Genomic DNA, 17,186 nt, shown 5'->3' with positions numbered 1-17,186 from the left:
TACATGCTTCAAGAAAAATATGTGCTCTTATTTAAGTTTTTAACTTAAATTGTTAACTATTTGTGCTTCAGAAAATGGCAAATTGGATGGCGAATTCTATCTATAATAAAAATCTAAGTAGTTACACATCTGGAAAGGTGGGGATGGCAAGGGCAGACAGAGAAAGTTCCTTCCCCAGCTGGAGTGGTCCAGAGCCCAAGGTCAGACTCTGTGCCCAAGGACAGACTCTCTGCCGAAGGACAGACTCTTTGGCCAAGGACAGACTGTCTGCCCAAGGTCAGACTCCGTGCCCAAAGGCCAAAGGAAAGGTGAGCCCAGTCAGGATGGAGAGCACGAGGCGGACGACCTCCTCGTGCCCAGGAATGAGGAGCCGAGACCGGAGCAACAGCAAACCAAAGAACATTTATTGCGGGCAAGAGGCGGGCGAGGACAGGGAGAGCAGGGCATATTTTATTGTGCAACATTACAAACATACATAGAAGTCCCCAAAATAATAAAGCTCGTGTATCTATCACCTATATTTATCCATTATTAACACGGAGTCCTATTTTCTTCAGTACTTTTACACAATAAAAAGTTATATATACAGTAGAAAGCCCCTATGTACCCCTTCCTGGTATTCCCATGAATTCGGTTATGAATCTTTCATGCCAGGCTTATGTATTTGGAAGAACTTAGAGGAAGAAAACAAAACTACCCACCCCAACAGAAGAGCAGTGAGCGAATGAAGTGGAGGCACGGAGGTCCTGAAAGGAAACGCGGACGAAGAGGAAGAGCCCCAACAGGCGGAACCACGAGACGCCGTCCTCTCCCGCCGGGTCTCGCCCGCACTGCGCCCTCTCCCCCGAGTGTCTATCTCCAGCAGCCTGTGTCTGAAAGAGAAAAGTCAACGCTCGTTACGCCGCACACAAAACTCAGTCACCGTGGCTCTTCACTGCTATCTTAAGTGTCAATGCAAGCAAGCCATTTACTTTTGACTGCAATTCCGAATGAAATCAGAGCTGCCAGTGAAAAATCGCCACCACCGTGGCAGTGCTGTTGTGTTCAGTACAGCGGCTGGAACGCCCCTTCGCAAATATGAAACACAGCTCCTTCAAATATACAATTAGTTCATGTTAACTTGTATGCTGAAGTAGTTACTTATCCCTTTTGAGCAAAAGGTTACAGAGGTTTATGTTCTCACCAACACATCACTCCCAGTAGAGCAATTTTATAATTACTAACAAATTTCTCCCGAGATGATGAAACAAATTTAAAACATATTTTCTCTCTCTAGGTAGAAGAACTTAAAGTACTAAATAGCCAACTAAATTTCCACTGGAACAAAGAAAATATGCTTAAGTACCCCCATACGCAATCTTTTCTAATAACATAACCCCTTAGTTTCACAGCCTTCAGAACTGTGCTAAAAAGATACTGCAGCACAGCAGGCAGGTAAGCAGCAGGGGGCAGTAGAGAGAGCTCAGCTTTTCCCGTCTGTGTGTGTGATTTTGGGCCGCCATTCAACCTCTCTGAGCCTCAGCCTCCTCACCTATAAAATGGAGTGGTACTTTCTTCTCAAGGGTATTGTGAAGGTGAACTATGCGACTAGATGTAAAAGTTCTTTTAAAATAAGGCACTGCCCAAAAATAAAGTATTATTACACTGTACTCAAATGCAGACAAATATGTATATATTACCAAAGTAGGGGGAAAGCCAGTTCAACTACTATGCTTTAAATCAAGTGTTTTTTCTTAAGCTTCAGTCTATTCAGAAACAACAGAAAATATAGGTTTCATCTGAAGATGTGTGTGTAAGTACTCCCACCATCTTTACAAAAAGAGGCCTATCACACAGATAAAAAGTAAAACCACACACAAGTTAACTTGACTGGCGCTAGCAGTAAAGTCCAGAAGTTCTGCCACTGCGTGTTCCTCAGTCTATGAAACAGATTATACAAAATCTGTGAAATCTATGAAATAGGCTATACAAAGTAAAATAAAGAAAAATACACAGGGAACCAACAGTGAAGGGAAGGAAACCAGGACTCAAATCAACAATTTAGGATAAAAGGAAGAAACAAACATCCAACTGGAACAGAAGGAAGAAATAAGAATTCAAACTAATGGGGAGAGCCTGAGGAACCTCTGGGACAACTTCAAATGTTCCAACATCTAAATCACAGGGGTGCCAGAAGGAGAAGAAAAAGACCAAGAAACTGAAAACTTATTTGAACATTAATAATGAAAGAGAACTTCCCCAATCTGGCAAAGAAACTAGATATGCAAGCCGAGAACATTCAGAATCTCAAAGAAGTTGGATCCAAACAGAAACACACCAAGGTATATCATAATCAATCACATTACCTAAGATTAAAGATAAGAATCTTAAAAGCAGTCAGAGAAAAGGACACAGTTACTACAAAGGAGTTCCCATAAGACTCTCAGCTGATTACTCCAAAGAATCCTTACAGGCAAGAAGGGGCTGGAAAGAAGTATTCCAAGTCATGAAAGGCAAGGACCTACATCCAAGATAACTCAATCCAGCAAAGCTATCATTTAGAATGGAAGGGCAGATGCAGTACTTCCCAGATAAGGCCAAGTTAAAGGAGTTCATCATCACCAAGCCCTTATTATATGAAATATGAAAGGGACTTATCTAAGGAAAAGAAGATTAAAAAATATGAGCAGTAAAATGACAACACACTCACAACTATCAACACCTGAACCTAAAAACAAAAACTAAGCAAAGAACTAAAACAGGAACAGGATCACAGAAATGGAGATCACATGGAGGGAGAGGGGGAGAATGGAGGAAAAAGGCAGAGGGAATAAGAAGCATAGTTGGTAGGTACGAAATAGACAGGAGGAGGTTAAGAATCGTATAAGAAATGGAGAAGCCAAAGAACTTACATGTACGACCCGTGGATGTGAACTAAGGGGAGTGGGGGGAATGCTTGAGGGAGGGGAGTGCAGGATGGAGGGGAGAAAAGGGAGAAAAGAATGGGACAACTGTAATAGCATAATCAATAAAATATTCTAACAAAAATAAAAAGCACTTGCTAAATGTAAACTATAAATAAAAATAGATTAGCAAATGTAAAAAAAAATAATAAACTAGAACTTGTAAAGGAAATAAATCATGAGAATCAACACTTTTGATCCTGCACTCATCAGTCATACTGAGAACCCATTCACCTGAGAACTCATCATGCTTGCTCAGGAGCAGAAACAGAACAGTGGACCCCGCAGGTCCCGACCTGAGGCTCTCATGACGCAGAGACCCGCAGAGAGACCAGCACGAGCTGCTTGCAAAAGGTCTGATGTAGCTGCACGCAGTAAGTCAGAGCCCTTTCCTCCTGGCTGGAATTCTACTGACTCAGAGTGATAAAGGCTTCATTTTGATCAGAAGTTCTAACTGGCCACTTATCGATCATGAAGTACAGTAACTTCTGAAGGCCATCTTAGAACAAAGGATCCCAGACAGTAACAGGGGACTGACTAGCAGGGGACAATTACAGAGGAACTAGTGTTTCAAAACTCACCAATATTGTCTTTTAACCACAACAACCACCAGAGGCAACAGAAGAGAGTATGTTTTGTTTTGAAACTCAACACACCATCAGCGCAGCTTCTCTTCCACTCTCGACCCCACAGATCCTCCTCACAACACGTGCTCAGCGCTGTCACAGCTGTGGGCCCAAGCGAGAGTCAGTCTCACGCCTGGACACGAGGGATTCAGGCTAACTCCACCTCACGACGACCTCCACCAGCCCCTCCACACATCAACATCCACCACCGCCACGGAGCGGCGGCTGCACCCGGATCCACCCTGGACTCAGGCTCGTTCGTAGCGTTGGAGGAAATAAGACTCGGGGAGACGGCAGAAACGTCACAACCAGACCGCAGAACATCGGCCACAAAAGAAAACACAGTCTCACAGAGAGACGTGTTCTACTCCATTAGCTCGACCCTGAGAACATGACTGCAAATGCCCTACTGCATTTCGGGGGCAACAGAAGCGGCAAAACTAATTAAATGTTACTTACTTAACTTTTTAACAGTTTTTTCATTTCAATAAATTTATTTTGATTGGTTGGATTGTCTAAGAGGAAGAGAAGAATCTGTTCATGTTTCTCAACCTATGGATGAAGAAAGAGTAGTATTATTTAAGTTCTCAAAAAATGTGAGCAGGATAATGTCACTTAAAGGAAAGTGAACGCACCTGTTTCTGTAATTCTGAGCAGCAGCAATTCGTCCTGTTCGTCTTTTCTAAAGGCAAATACAGAAAGCCATGAGGTTACACATGCATGATACAAACAACAAAAGTCGTGGGGTCGGAACACCTGCAGGCCTGCCCCTCGGCCACGGGTTCCGACCACAAAGGACCTGATCAATTACCTGTTCATCTGGGCCTTCACGTCATCCGTCCCTGTGTCCTGGATTTGACTAAGTCAATGCCCATATGTCTAACGTTTTAGGTCTTCGGCCTACCACATATGCGATCCCTCTTTCTGGTCGAGAGCAGGCCTGCCAAACCATTACCTTACGAAACGTAACATCCACTCTCAAAAGTATGGGTTTTCCTCACTTTGACCAGGATCAAAAGTAATTTGGAAGTAACTTGGAATGCCTGACATTTCTGAAGTTCCTGGTACCAATTCTACTGACAGTGCTGCTGAGCCTGATCTAAGGCAAGTCTGGACTGGGAGGCCTGCTTCCATCCAGAAGGTTCCTCTGAGGCAGCAGCAGGAACGGGGGCCCTGCCACTGGATTTGTAAAGGAGGAGGATGACAGGAGTGTGGCCACCGGGAGGAAGGAAAGATCAGGTCAACTAAAATGACAACATCCATTCTTAATTGCAGTTACACTTATGATTGAGTTTGGAACAAATACCTTTATCTAAAGCATTTTGCTGTTTAGATGTGGTGTTTTTTGCCAGACCACACATCACCAGCTTATCGGTCACCCTGACGGCCCCGTTCTCAGAGCATTTCTCCACCGACACGGTGTGGACATTCTCGGTGATTCCTTTCACACAGAGCAGCACGTTCTGATTCAACATGAAACTTTTTAGCAGCTCTATTACTAAATGAGAACAGCTTCCATTCAATTCCCTTAGCCCTGGGGAAAAAATAAATATCAGAGTTAACCTTCAAGTCCCTTAAAAAAGGTAATATTTAGATAAATTATCTAAGGATAGTAAGAGAAAGGCTCTCCGATTTTAGCTAGGTTTAAGTATGCTTTGATGTACTACTGCTGTTGTTGCATTAGGGGAAAAAAACCTTATTTAATAAACATTCATTGATCCCTATTATGTGTCAAGCACTAATCTAGGCCTACAGAGCCAAAACAGAAAAATGGTTGCCTTCAGGGAAAAGAAAGCAATAATAATATTCCAACTCTCCGGGTCAAAAACAAAGCAGACTCTGAGGCAATCAGTGTGTTATTATCTGTGGGCACCTTTGGGTAAAGAAATCAGGAGTAAGAGTAAAACTCTACTTTAATACTTTAGTTCACTTCATATATATTCCAACCGAAGAGTTGAATACATACAGATAATAACATGTACAATAAGGTTGCCAAAAACAGTGTCATCTGAATGTTGCCAGTCTCTAATGACCGAGTGGTGACAGAGATGAAAGACCTCCATATGAGTGGCCAGACGACCCCTGGTCGTCCTTGCCCTGACACTCACTAGTTTCGCAAGCTAGGGAGAAACAATTTCTGAACCTTGATGTTCTGAAACTATCTGTAAAGATGGACCAACTGAATATCATTTTGTGAGAATGAAAAAAAGGAAAAAAAGATATTTCTTTGTAAACCCTACTTGGTATTTAGAAATCCGGGCAGCTCTACTTGACATATCCATTTGATTTCGACTTAGAGCTATACAACAAACAGGAAAAGACAAATGCAAAACAACAGCCCAGAGACCCCCAAACTGGAAAGTGGCTGCACTGTCTACCTTCAAACGAACACTTCATGATTTGGAAAGGCAGCTGCAGGTGGCTGGCGGGGATGGGCTGCACTCTGCACAGAGGCAGCGTTTCGATGTTTCCGTAGTCTGCGTAGATCACCTTCACCTCGGTCTCCGAGGCCGCCAGCACGACAGCACGGTACCAGAAGTCGTCACCTGGAAACACAGCGGGATCTCAGGTAAGAAGCTACATCCAGCGGCCCCGCCCTCTCTGGAGATGGTTATTCACGGTTACATTTCCATCCCTCACAAACTCACCCCAAGACATCTGATTTCAGGCCAAAACATCCAGATTAAATATAAGCATCACCTCTACTTTTTTCAGACCCTACTAAAAAGACAATCACAGGATCAAAATAAAAATGACATAAAACCACAAGGACAGAGAACAAGAGGAGACAATGGGATATGGGAAGCTAGAAAGAAAGCAGATGCATGAATGGAAATGACTGAGCAGAGCTCAACCAAAGCTGGCCACAGGGAAGCTAAAAAGCACCCCAGCTTGCACCTCAAATGCCCAGGCAACCGAGTTCAGAAATTGGTGCTCACCATTCAAAAGAAGGAGTAAAGATGGAGCTGAACATGAGGAATGGGTATCGGAAGCAGTTACCCCCCAAGCATCCGAACAGACTTTAGTTTATAAGCACATTTACACTCATTTTTAAAGTTGCTAAAGAGAATGATCAGTTTTACATTCATATGTTTTAGTGAAGTTCAGAATGCCCTCTCCCTTTCCAGGCAACTGCTCCTACTCCTCCAGAGAGGATGAGCCGGGCCAACTCTGCCCTGGGGACCACCTGGCTGAGCAGAGGAGGGAGGTGACCAATGACACCTTCAGACAAGCTAGGCACTCCCGGCAGGCGACCACCATCCCAGGCAAAAGCTCTTCATGATACGACCACCAGGAGTCCCCTAAAACTGCAGTGTGATCACTCTCTAGTGAAGGCCAGCAGTGCACAAGCTCTGGCCATGCAGAAGGAAGTTTCCAGTGAACTCCGTGGCGCCCCGTGTTACATGGGATCACCAAATATTTGAGGAAAGCTCCTTACATGGAAGGAGTTAATGAATAGGGACTCAAGGAAACAGAGACAAAGGAAGGAGGGAGAAGACTGTGAAAATTTAAAGGAATGATACTAACATCCTTTGAGAAATGCCTTCAATCTTGAAACACGACCAAGACAGTATGAAAGACACACAGTTGAGATAACAAACAAACCAGCTATTGAAACTAAAAATGCGGTATCAAAAAGGAAATAAGAAAAGTTAGAAAACAGAATTAAGGAAATCTCTTGCAAAACATTAAAAAGATGAAACAGAAAAGAGAAAATTTGGCATAAGAATCCATGTCCAACATTAAGATACTTCAAGTTCCTAAAAGAACAGAAAATGAAACAAAGAAATAAAAGATAACTCAGGCAAATTTCTCAAAACTGAAGCTCATGCAATTCTAAATTTAATGGCCCACCTAATACTGAAGTCACATAAAATTCAAAACAAAGGATAAAGAGATTAAAATTCCAGAAAGAAAAAGAATATGAACAACATCTACCTCTTCCCCAGCAACACCAACAGCTGAAAGACAATAAAAGCAATGCCTTCAAAATTATGAGGGAAAGATGATCTCCAGCCTAGAATTCTATCCACTAACTATTCCAAGTAAGCAATCCACTAACTAGTAGGGTAGAATAAATACTTTTTCAAACACAGGCATTAATAGAAAGTTCATCTTACACATGTACCTGTTCTCGGCTTCTGGAGAACGGGATATACTCAAATCTTAGAGCTAATCAAAAGTAAGGGATCCAGAAAGCAAGGTGAGATGAGGGAGGGAGGACTCTGGCTAACGGGGTGGGAGGGCGAGAAATCCAAGAAACAAAGGTGGGTGGTACTGAAACAACCCCCGCCGTGATGGGGAGGGAGAAGTCCAGGATGGCAGCTCGGGTCTGGAGAGGGGCAGGTAAGAAGGCTGAAGATGCCTCCAATACAACAGAAGATGACAAAAGCACATTAAGTGTTTGCTGAATTTACACTGACGCAGGGAACAGGAGATGATTAGTGAAAGTATACAGAACACTAGTGACAACAAAAAGGCTGCAAAAGAAAAATGTAATTACAGTATACTGTATGGCTAGGCTATGAATGGTGTTCACACAATTCTAATAAAGTAATACGGAACACTTAACCTAACCAAAAATTATGACACATTGCTACTGGGAAGAAAAGGAAGAAAAGTGCCAATCCAGTTGTCACATAAAAGAAAGACAGAACTAAGTACAATACATTTAATTTTACTGAACTGGGGTGATAAGCAGAATACATTTTAAAACCGTAAATCCACATTTAAAAGGGAACGTTACTGGGGCGGCAGACCGGAAGCAGGGGCGACACAGCCCTCTCACAGACTCCGGGCACGTGCACACTTCTCTAAGACGGCCGGAGAGCAACACGCTCCCAGGACTTAGGAGACGATTTATGGCCCTTGGCCCCAGAAGTCTATTCCTGACAGTTCAGCCTATGGTATTTATAGTTACCCAACTTCTACCCCAAAATTCACTACCAGTGTTGTTTACATTAGCAAAGGAAACTGTTAACGTGGACTGGTAAACGACAGGTGGATAACGTGCGCCCAGTCCAGTACGCCCAACTCCCCAGGGCACTTCATTCTTGTTTTTAGCACACTAATAGGGTTCCACAAGTGGTCTGCAACCCCTCTGCATGCACACGAACATCAGCGATCCACCGCACAGAGTGCTGTAACCTCGAGCTGGTCGTCCACCTAGGAGTACTGACGGATCTGCACATTCCCACCTGTACCCCTGCCTTTTAAACATCATCTGCGGTTATGGCAGAGAAAAACTGAACTGAACCCGTGACCTTGTCTCTAACTTCTCTCTCTAACCAAATGAAACATGCGTCTAAATTAGCGTGGTCCATATAAACTCTTGCAAAAGAGAACAGAAAATTGTCTTCCCTTTGACATCCTCCCTAAAGGAACCTCACCTGTGTATCGGGCGCAGCACGCGTCTCCCACGCGCGGGCTGTAGAGCGGCCGGCTCGTCTGAGCACTATTGCAGAGTTCTGACAGCTCCACTGTCAACGCACACAGTTTCTCCTGGTCTTCTAAAACATATAAACACGATCTCTCGTGAATATCTTCAACACTACTATTTAAATATAGTGTACATGTTTACATTTGTCAAAATTCAAAAGAATGTCAAATCTAATTACTAAAAAAAAAAGCCTGTCTGTACTAGAACATATACTTAAAGAATAAATAAAACCACAATTGGCTCTTGCATGCTGAAGGGGTGCAGTACAGGGAGGGGGCAAGAAGGAAGCCTCTGGCGGGCTGACTTGTTGACTGGGGTTGTTACGCTAGTGACATTCACTATGAAAAGTTAATAAGCTGCATTTTTGTAAGTGTTTGGTGTACTTCTCACTGAGTGAGCTATATAGGCATACCTAGTTTTACTACACTTCGGATAGTGCACTTTTTACAAATTGAAAGTAAGACCTTCCATCAGCAAAAAGATTACCCCTCACTGCAGGCTCAGATGATGGTTAGCATTTTTCAGCAATAACGTATTTTTCAATTAGGATGTGTACGCTGTCTTATTAGAAATAATGCTATTGCACACTTAAAGACTACAGTAAAGTGTAAACATTATTTCTGTATGCACTGGGGAGCAAAACCTCGTGGGACTCGCTTTACTGTGATATTCACCTGACTGCAGTGGTCTGGAGCTGAACCGCGTTCCCTCTGAGCTGTGCCTATGACTGTCTTAACGTGCCTGCAAGCTGTTCTGATTGGCCACCACCCAACCTGCACTGACTCACCTTCTGTACTAGAAGGATAAACTCAAGTGAAGAGAAGACTTAATTGTACACTTCCGTGAAACAAAAAAGAAAAATTAAAAATATTTATATACTACTCCTCTTCATGATTAGGTCCAGTGTAAAACATTTCTCTAACTTTCTAAAGATACAGTAACACTACAGTCACAAATTACAAAGTATCCTTCCAATATAATAAAGTTTTGGTTCAAATCTCTTAAATGGTTAAAGAAGGTTAACTTAGTAAAGACAATTCAATGTAAACAGAATACATTTTTAAACAGAGAGTAATGCAGTACTTAGGGACATTGTTTTGTTATAAGAAGCTGTAGATTAGCACGATTAGGTTGAAGAGCTGCTGAATGCAGGGCATGCGACTCATGTGTACACTTGTGTTTTCACAAGCAAATTTTTAAGTCTTTTTATTGATTCAAGAGAGAGAGACATCGATTTGTTGTTCCACTTATCTATGCCTTCACTGGCTGATTCTTGTACTCGCCCTGACTGGCGACCGAACCCACAGCCTCGGCACATGGGGTGGCGGTCTGACCAACTGAGCTGCCAGCCAGCACTGTAAGCAAATTTGTCTGCAGTGTTCAAGGTCAGTTCTTCCTTAAAACCTTGAGTGAGACAAAATCATCACCCTCCTCCTCTCCCTGATTCCTAATGAGTTCAGATAAGCACTTTCATTTTACAATTAAAAAGATTAGTGGCAGCCCTGGCTGGCATAGCTCAGTGGATTGAGCGCGGGCTGGGAACCAAAGTGTCCCAGGTTCGATTCCCAGCCAGGGTACATTCCTGGGTTGCAGGCCATAATCCCCAGCAACCGCACATTGATGTTTCTCTCTCTCTCTCTCTCTCTCTCTCTATCTCCCTCCCTTCCCTCTCTAAAAATAAATAAATAAAATATTAAAAAAAAAAAGATTAGTGGCTATCATCAATGAATCAGCAAACACGTGCTGGTGAAAATGTGGGGAAAAGAGAACTCTAGTTCACTGTGGTGGGAATGAAGACTGGTGCAGCTACAGTATGGAATTTCCTCAAAAAAGTAAAAACGGAACTGCCTTTTGAGCCAGCGATTCCACTTCTTGGAATACATCCTAAGAATCTCGAAACACCAATTCAAAAGAATGCATGCATTCCTGCGTTCACAGCAGTGTTATTTACAATAGCCAAGATCTGCAAACAGCCTAGGTGCCTGTCAGTAAATGAGTGGATAAAAAAGCTGTGGTACATTTACACAATGGAATACTACACAGCAGTGAAAGAGGAGGAACTCTTACCTTTTGGGACACCACAGATGGACCCAAAGACTATCATGCTAAGCGAAATGAGCCAGTCAGTGAAAGACAAATACCGTATGATCTCACTTATGTGTGGAATCTAATGAACAAAATAAACTAACACACACAGCAGAAGCAGAAGCAGATACATGCAACAGACTGACAGCTGTCAGAGGGGAGAGGGGAACAGGGACTGGATGAAAGGATTAGCACAAGAGCACATATGCATGACCCCTGGACATGGGCAGCAGCGTGGGAAATGCCTTGGGGGGAAGAAATAGGCACACAGAAAAAATGGAGATAATTGTAATAACATTAACAATAAAATATAAGTTAAAAAAAGATGATCAAAAATAGGCCTCAAATTTTAATGTCTTACCTGGCATCTCATTTGGTAGAGCATAAAATAGGTTTGGGTTTATAATCTCTAGTATGCTTGCTGGTACAGTTTTACTGACGGGCAGCTCAATCGTCCTCCACTGCTCCGCTGCGGGGACGGCTGCAAACACAGCAGACACCGGGTGTCCGTGAGAGAGAGAGCCACCTCAGGGCTCCTTCCCAGTAACACATCTAGTCACTCATTTCTCCATCAGCCGCAGAGTATCAGCATGCCCAAATTCCCAAAAGGAAAATCTCTATTTTCACAAAACAATCTATTCTATTTGAGTGATTCTGTGGGCATTACAAAAGAGTCCAACCTGTAATGAGAATCCTTGAACTATTGCAGTCTTGTGATAGTTCTGTAATATGTTTACACTTCTGTAGTACATTTAATATAACTCTTAAATGTAGTCAAACATTAAGGTGTACATAGCTGTATGATGCAAGTTTACCTGATAAGTAACATTAAAAATGAGTACAATGTTTAATAAAACCATGTTTCAATAAGTTAATATTAAGTTAGCTTTAACAGTCTATTATTAATCTATTTCCACAAAGCATATTTCTACAGGAAAATTGTGTCATTCAGAATAGAAAATGTTTTAAAGCCTACAAAGGCAAAGGATAACATACATTTAAATAACAGATAAATGGCTTAAAAGTGTTACCTTGATGTCCCGGGTTGTCAATTTGAAGGTCATGGTTGTTGACGGGTCTGTTTTCTGAGGAGTCTTTCTGTGAGCTGGCTTTTAAAACCAGGTGCTCCTCAATCAGCACATCGCTGATTATTCTGGGGTAACAAGTGGAGAGGTCGGAGAGCTCGATCCCCGCCCCGCTGTCAGTGACCTCAAACACGTGCGCTTGGAGTCTCACCCCGGTCACACACATCTGAAACCGTGCTATGGCTTCCTTAGTCCAGTGCTGGTTTCCAGGCTGTATATCTGGCAAGTAAGAACAGCATTAAACGGCACCCTGTGCCCAAGCTGTACAGTCTTTTTGCGTCAATAGTTTCCAGGCCCTGGTCCTTGCCAAGCACATTATTAGATCAGCAACACTGAGTATCCTTCTCCACACTCAGGTCTGCATCCACGCCCTTCATTCCCGAGGTACCAATAATGCATCTGCAAATACATTGATCAGGATCTTTCCTTACCTTCCCCACTAGTGTATCTGCACCTGACATTTTCCCAACAGGCAAAAATAGAAATAATATTTCTTTTACAAGCCACCTTTGTGTTCTGTTACATACGCAAGCATGAGTGACCAATTATGCTGGTCACTCAACCACACAATTGCACCTTTGTGGACAGTCTTCTAATCATAATTTTAAATTGTCACTTTAGCCCTGGCCAGTGTGGCTCAGTTGGTTGGGCATCATCCTGCAAACTGAAAGGTTGCAGGTTCGATTTCTGGTCAGAGCACATGCCTGGGTTATGGGTTCAGTCCCCAGTTGGGGTGTGTGCAGGGGCAACTGGTCAATGTTTCCCTCTCACATCTATGTTTTTCTCCCTTTCTTTCTCCCTCCCTTCCCCTCTCCCTAGAATTGATAAAAGAAAAAAAAATTTTAATGTCATTTTACTTAGCCAAAAATTATTTTTCATGGACAACTGTGACTTATACACTTATTTGTAACAGTAATTCTCAAACTTCCGAGTGTGCATATGCATCTCCCAGAGGGCTTCTTGAAACAGGTGCTACAGCCCCACCAAGTTTTCAGGTTAGCAGCAGGCCTTGGATGGGGACTGAGAATCTGCATTTTTATCAAGTCCTCGTGTTGCCACTACCAGTTTGGGGACCACATATTAAGGATCACTGACATAAAACATGGTCATTAAAACTACAACCTGAAATGTACTTAGTGCAAAACAAGTAGGAAGAAAACAGATAGGCAAAAGAACACTGAAAAGTGTCTGTTTCCCGACATGACCACCGTTAACATTCTGGTATCCAACCTTCCAGTTTTTATGGAAACACACACTTGCACAGATAGTCTCATATTTCCTTTGTAAAGAAATTTTAATAACAGTAGTAGCTATTATGGGTGAATACCAGGCACTGTTAAGAGCTTTTTATATTTTTAGCTCTTTGTTTCTTCACGGCTCTTTGAGGTCGGTACTGTTATTTCGCAGATAGGAAACAGAAAACACAGCAAGTTTAAGTACTTTGCCGGAGGCCTCTCAGCTAACAGGGATCAGAGCAGGTTCCAGAGTCTGTCCGCTCAGTCACAGTGCTCTCCGGCTTCTCTTTTATAACTTGCCTTCCTCAAGTAAATCAGGAACAGGTCTTCATATCGATGACACACATTTAACATCGCTCTTAATGCCACAGAATGACAGCAAAGAGTTAAACAGAGTGCCAGGCCCTGTTCTGAACATTTCCCTTAATCCTCACAGCAACCCCATGCTACCACTGTCCATTATCTGGAGTGTCATTTAACCCTTCTTCTCTTACTGATGATGTAGCTTGATTTGCTATTATTAACAGCAAGTAACAGCAAATCAACCCATATTTGCTGTTAATAATAGCAAATATACTATTTGCTATCACTATTACTATTTGCTATTAATTACTCCATTAATAAGTTTCCTTGTAGGTGAACTTTGTGAAATTCCACAATTATTTCTCTGGGATAAATTGTTAGAAGCAATATGCCTTCATGAGAAAACACCGGTGTTCACTCCCATCACAAGTATGGGGAAGCAGCTGCTTCCCCACTCTGACATCGACAGTAGGTCTGGCCGGTATCTTTACAAAAACACTTTGAAATTTTATACTACAACACAGGATCTTCTAACTTACACAAAATATTAAAACTTCACAAAATATTAAAACTACAGATAGTAATACTTAGACATTTATGCACTCTGAGTACTAGAAGACAGTAAAGAATATTTCTTATTCTGTATCATACCTACTAACCAACACTGTATCCCTTGAAATGGGAGTTTTAAAAATTCCGATGGGATCATTCGGAGTTCATCTGCAGTAACTTCCTCGATGTTTCCATAATCCACAAAATGCACTTTAACGTTTCCGTTTGGCATGATCTCCTTGACTAGCGCGCGATACCAGTTCCCGTCACCTAGATTTAACACAGAGTTCATAACATGGAATATTCCCTTCTGTTAACACCGGAAATTTTATCTTAAAAAGACATCATTTGTCTAGGAGCTAATAAATCTGCACTCTTCCACGGATGATGCCTTTTAGTTTTTCATTCACAAGTCCCTAAAAGAAGAGCACTCAAAATCAGTTTTTAGAATATCTCCAAAATGTTTACAGTGCCACACTTTTACATCTGATATAAATTAAAGATTTCATGCTCCACCTATCCTTGAACAAGCAGAACGTGAAGGTAAGACAGTCAACTTGAACGTGTTTGTCAATCTGAAAGACTTCTAACACTCTCACCACTGTGGACAGATCGTTTTACTCATTCCTTGGTAAAATAATATAAAAAATAAATAGTAGAAAACATTTTGCAATGAAATTAAATTTATTTTCAAAATAAATCTGTACACAGTGACCAGAAGCAACAATAAATCTTCAGTCAAGAGATCTTCCACTATTTAACTTATTCCAATGTTATCAGAAATTCTGGAAAGAAAAGCATTTAACAAAGTTGAACAAAGTTTAGGTATGAAAGTATCATTTGGAGGTTTGTTGTTACAAAGAGAAGAAAAAAACATCATCTTAAGCATTCATTTAATATCAAGTGTGAAAAATAATTGCTTCAACATCAGGAAGGAAATAAACATTAAAAATAAGGGTTGATAAAACCTATATAATTTTATTGACCAGTGTCACCCCCATAAATGCAATAAAAATTGAAATGAAAAAATAAGGGCTGAATGTCAAGAAATAGAAGGTGTTCTGGTAGGGTCAGGATCGCACCACCAGCCACTCACCTGCAAAAAATGCACAACAGGGCTGCCCTATTTCTGCCTTAAAGTCTTTAGACAACTTCTGCTGACAAAATTCTGCCAGCAATTTGTTCAAATCGTTGAGTTTCTTTAAAGCTAAAAATACAATACACATATAACATTTAATATTAAAAAAACACACAGAACATAGACTTTTCTTTAAAGCTAGAAAATGTTTCAATCATAAAATCTCAGGTACATCCCCAAACAACTATTAAGTATGCCAAATGCTTTTCCCTTGTCCTTATTAAAAAGTTGAGCAGCCCTGGCTGGTTTGGCTCAATAGATTGAGTGTTGGCCTGTGAATCAAAGGGTCGCCGTTTCATTCCCAGTCAGGGCACATGCCTAGGTTGTAAGCCAGGTCCCCAGTAGGGGGTACATGGGAGGTAACCACACACTAATGTTTCTCTCCCTCTCTCTCCTTTTCCCTCTCTCTAAAAATAAATAAGTAAAATCTTTAATAAAATGTCAAAAACAATTGGGCAAATAAGCCACTGTTCAGTTAATACTCCCAGTAAACCCCCACCAATGACTTGCGGGGCACAGTGACATGACTGTGGCATTGTTATCAGGAGACCAGAGCATGTGCTTTGCATCCAGACAAGGAAACAGTGTACAGACCTGTGCAGAAAGGAAGGTTGCACACACGCTGCCCTGAAGCAATACGCACAGTACTACTCAACGGATGGCACAGATAACGCCTGCTAAGGAAACTCGGGGAGGTGAGCTCCGTGTGCCAAAAGGTGCATACAGAACTTTGAAGTACGACATGGTTGAGAGAAAAGGAGAGGGTGTTCCAGAAGGAAGAAATGGCTCTGAGGTCAAGTACAGAATTAAGCAGCCAAAACACCTGATGAGTCTCTCAGTGGTAACAAGTATACCAATATTACGTGAGATGTTAACCATACAGGAAACTGGGTAAGGGGAATACAGAAACTCTCTGTAGCATCTTTGCAACTTTTCTGTAAATCTCAAATTATTCCGAAAGAGAGAGTGTAGTCTGGCAAAGCAGAGAGGTTGGAAGGTGAACCACTGAGAAAAATAGCAGAGATGGGTTTGAAGACACAGGGAACCACAGAGAACTTCAAAAAAGGCTAAGTAAAAAGGTCTGAACACAAAAGAAGGAAAAGAAAAACAAGTGTCATTTAAATATGTAGCAAAGATCCATGAACAGAAATGAAAATTAATTATAACAAGTTAGAATTGTCACCTTTCAGAGGAGCCAAAATAAGAAAGTCAGGGCACACTATTAGAAACAGTGTGTGTGTGTGGGGGGGGTTTCCAGACAAGATGGAGGCGTAGGTGGATGTGCTTCACTTCCTTGCATGGCCAAAAAAGGGTAACATGCAATTTAAAAACAAAAAACAGCCACAACTGCCAGAAAAACTGCATGGAAGTTTGACAACCAAGGAGTTAAAGAAGAAACATTCATACAGACCAGTAGGAGGGGCGGAGAGGACTCGCAGCCAGGTGGCGGCTAGAGGGCCCGGCGAGGGGGTGGGGGGGCACGGTGGCAGCTAGCAGAGCAGGCAGCCCAACATCTGTGTGCAGAGGAACCAGGAGGAACAACTGGGGAGCAGGACAGACTCCACAGCCCATGGTCCCAGTGCAGGGAAATAAAGTCTCAAAACCCCTGACTGTAAAACCCTTGGGGGTTGTGGCGGCGGGAAAAATTCCAGTCTCATAGAAGAGTCCATTGGAGAGACCCACAGGATCCTAGAATGTACACAAACCCACCCACCTGGGAATCAGCACCTGAAGGGCAAAATCCACTTGTGGGAAGCAGGGGAAGTGACTGAAAGTAGGA

General features: G+C 42.2%; 1 protein-coding gene across 1 annotated transcript in view; it reads right to left on the bottom strand.

Annotated features, from left to right (window-relative positions):
* Positions 1 to 383: 383 nt before the first annotated feature.
* TDRD1 (tudor domain containing 1) overlaps positions 384 to 17,186 on the bottom strand; it is a 39,864-nt gene continuing 23,061 nt past the window's right edge. The window contains exons 17-26 of the mRNA XM_045854524.1: positions 15,365 to 15,475; positions 14,368 to 14,538; positions 12,125 to 12,397; positions 11,455 to 11,574; positions 8,959 to 9,078; positions 5,947 to 6,114; positions 4,875 to 5,102; positions 4,204 to 4,250; positions 4,033 to 4,120; positions 384 to 872 (exon numbers count right to left, since the gene is read on the bottom strand). Coding sequence (XP_045710480.1) covers positions 853 to 872; positions 4,033 to 4,120; positions 4,204 to 4,250; positions 4,875 to 5,102; positions 5,947 to 6,114; positions 8,959 to 9,078; positions 11,455 to 11,574; positions 12,125 to 12,397; positions 14,368 to 14,538; positions 15,365 to 15,475 — 1,346 coding nt within the window. The 3' untranslated portion in view covers positions 384 to 852. The remainder of the gene's footprint in view (positions 873 to 4,032; positions 4,121 to 4,203; positions 4,251 to 4,874; positions 5,103 to 5,946; positions 6,115 to 8,958; positions 9,079 to 11,454; positions 11,575 to 12,124; positions 12,398 to 14,367; positions 14,539 to 15,364; positions 15,476 to 17,186) is intronic.

Source organism: Phyllostomus hastatus, unplaced genomic scaffold (assembly GCF_019186645.2).
Source record: "Phyllostomus hastatus isolate PE091 unplaced genomic scaffold, TTU_PhHast_1.1 phas_scaffold_1066, whole genome shotgun sequence".
NCBI classification, from domain to species: domain Eukaryota; kingdom Metazoa; phylum Chordata; class Mammalia; order Chiroptera; family Phyllostomidae; genus Phyllostomus; species Phyllostomus hastatus.
The sequence above is the reverse complement of the archived record's forward strand: the minus strand, read 5'-3'. Positions and strand labels throughout refer to the sequence as shown.